Raw genomic sequence first — 3,204 nt, 5'->3', positions numbered from 1 at the left:
ATTATATATATTTATATTTTTTAAATATTAAAATATAATTTTTAATTATTTTTTTTTATCAAATATTCATAATATTAAAATACAAAATATTAGAAAAATATACAAAAAAAAATCAATAATGCTAGAAAATCAAGATGGTTTTCGCCAAAAACCAGTTAAATGTCTCTGGGTGAATCCAAAATCTCTACGTGGATGGTATTTATGCTAGAAATTAGAATGTTTCTTTTCTTTGTAAATTGAATGGTTCTGAATCTATTTTCTGATTTGTTATGTTTTAGGCATTTGGAGAGAGAATGAGGGCGAAGAGACGGAAGCTAATTGAATCAGTTTCCATGATTCACGTTGTAATAATACTGAACGTATCTCCTCCTAATTTGAATGTGGTAAAACATTTAATAACTAATATTTTAAATTATAAATAAATAAAATTAATTACTATATTTATAATTAATTAAGTTGTTCCATTTTTGACTGATTTGGAGTTGATTTTATATAATTTTCTAAAAAATATTTATATGATATTTTTATATATTGTTATTTTCGAAAAAGAATTATTTAAGTTCTTGGACCATAAAACAAGAGTAATCCATCAGCTTCCTTTTTCTCTTCTCTTTGGCTTTTTTTTTTTTAAATATTCTTTAACTTGTAACTTTATATATCTATATTCATGTATATTACTATGAATAAACAATCAAATTTTGACTCTTAGAAATTATAGCACTAATAATTTAACTACTATTGAAGAAAATTACATACACCTACCTATGACCTTTAATTTTAAAAAAATAGTAAATATTTGATTAAAATGTTCAGAATTTAGAAAAATAAAAATATTTTAGAATATTTTATCAACTAATATTGATTTTTGGTAGATTAAGAGTTTTTTTTTTTCTTTTTCCCCAATGAATTAAGTTTCAATTTTATTAGTTTTAGTGGTGGTTCCTCCTAATACTATTCTTAGATTTTACATCAAGAACTTCACCTCTTTACAAATAGCCTTGGATTTATCTCAAACAAGCCTGATTTAATTTGTTCAACTAGACATCAATGTAGACTACTTTTATTTATTTATTTATTTATTTATGCTTCAATATATATATTGAAAGTATATAATTAAGAAAAACGAAATCCACCAAGAATAAATTAACCAAGTTGATATATTCATGGTACAATGTATGTATCATATGAAAGAAGAAGCTACGATCTTTTACACTATATAGTCTAGGGAGCCAGCAACTTTGTTAAATTTTGGCCAGTATGTAATCAGCAAAAAAAAAAGAGTCATTAAATAAAATCTCACACCAATCTCACACCATTAAAATCATCGTTGATAGCTATTTAATGACTACAGATCACAAAAGTTGCTGGCCCAGCATTCCTCTTATTATAAATTGAAAATTATCAAATAAGTAACAATAAACATTTTGTGTGCCTAGAGTTTCAGTAACATTAATTATATTCAAGGGCTAGGGTACATAAAAAGTATAAAAATCAACTTGTAATGTGTATAATTTGTACTTATTGTTGGAAAATTACATAATTAGAGATTTAGAGATACATATATATAAACTAAAACTAATTAAATAAATTACATGTGCATGTTGCTAAGAAGATATAGAGAAGCTTCAGTAATGTCACCGTTAGAACTTTATACTTTATTATTAGAAGCTAGCTAGAAATTGCATTTGCTTGAGAAGAGGAGTTAGGGTTTCCATGAGCTTCTCACATGGGTGATTATGAATTCCCTCATAAGTTGTCACCACTATGCTTGTGTCTTTGGACAACCTTTGAACTTGTTTCTTCACATTGCATGTATGATGAGTGCACCGGTAGTAGCTTCTTTAATTCATTGCCCCATCATCCATGTTTTGTAACAAAAAAAATTATATGAGAATATGAGTGATTGATTGATTTATTATTATCAAACTAAACATTACATAATTGTGTTTTTTCTCATCATATTTCATCTTAGTTATATAATCCTTTATCATTGATGCCAAAGAATCTCAAGTCACACAGCTTCCAAGTCTGATATAGACGTAAATAATTTTTTTTAATCATTGTCAAAACTATACATAAATACATTGATGACTGATTTTATTAGTAGCTGATTTTAGTACACAAATAACATTTTTATTTTTCTTAATATTGTCTAATGTTAGAGATTCATGCTTTCAACGACAAATTAAAGAACATGGCATATTATTATTATTAGGGTTATGTTAGGTAATCAATGACTTTTTTGAACAACATGAACAACCACCAATCAAATAAAAACACATGACATCTCCAAATTACCCATCTAAATCTTAATATTAGAATAATCATCCGTATACCTAGTGAAATGAACATCCAATGTATACATTGTTCACATTATTTAGTATTTTCATTGTCTACTTATATTTTTTTATTATTATTAATTTTGTTTTATACTACGTACGTACCTTGGATACATGCTGTTCTTCACAGCTTTCTGTCCATATTTTCTCCATCGGTAACCATCATCAAGAATATCATCCACACTTCTTGTTTGAAATGCAAACCTCGGCTTCGTCTTCTTCTTCATCAATCTTCCTCCTTTCTTTTTCTCGTCCTCGCCGCTCTGATGAACCTCAGTCATCAGAGACGGCATAGAAGTAGTAGAGGTAGAAGTAGAAGCATAAAAAGAAGAAGCACATTCCATTGTTGTTTCTTTATTGGTATTATGATTATCTCCAATAAACAAGTTGTTGTTTTCTCCATTAGAGAGGAAACTAACCCAATCAATATTTTCTTGCACCAAAGGGTTTTGCATCATCATGATGGAGGAAGAAGGAGAAGGTGGTGGTGGCAAGAAGAACAATGGATTATATTGAGACTCGTCATGAATATTATTATCATTATGAGAGTGATGATGATCTTGTTGTGGTGGTGGTAGCAACAATTGTGGTGGTGAAGGATCTTGGTTTTCCATTTGAACAATGATGGGAATGGAAAGATGGGAATGTTTTAGGGTTAAGATTAATATAAAGGAGATTAATTAAGGGTGGTGGAAGGTAGAAATGGTAGGGCAGCCAACTTATTATACATATAAAGGTACACGCATGTATGTGTACGTGTACAATATATAGAAACATTAGATTAATAAGATTTAATTATTCTATTAATTTTTATATTTTTTTTATTAAATTTTTATATTATATTAGATTTTGTAATTAAGTCTTC

General features: G+C 27.7%; 1 protein-coding gene across 1 annotated transcript; it reads right to left on the bottom strand.

Moving 5' to 3' along the window:
- LOC107622438 (probable WRKY transcription factor 24) lies at positions 1,353-3,012 on the bottom strand. The gene is made up of 2 exons (XM_016324322.2): positions 2,445-3,012; positions 1,353-1,839 (listed from the first exon to the last, which is right to left on the bottom strand). Exons 1-2 carry the CDS (start codon positions 2,951-2,953, stop codon positions 1,662-1,664), a joined length of 687 nt encoding a protein of 228 aa, XP_016179808.1. The 5' UTR covers positions 2,954-3,012; the 3' UTR covers positions 1,353-1,661.

Source organism: Arachis ipaensis, chromosome B02, assembly GCF_000816755.2.
Source record: "Arachis ipaensis cultivar K30076 chromosome B02, Araip1.1, whole genome shotgun sequence".
NCBI lineage: Eukaryota > Viridiplantae > Streptophyta > Magnoliopsida > Fabales > Fabaceae > Arachis > Arachis ipaensis.
This window is presented reverse-complemented; position numbering and strand designations above follow the sequence as displayed.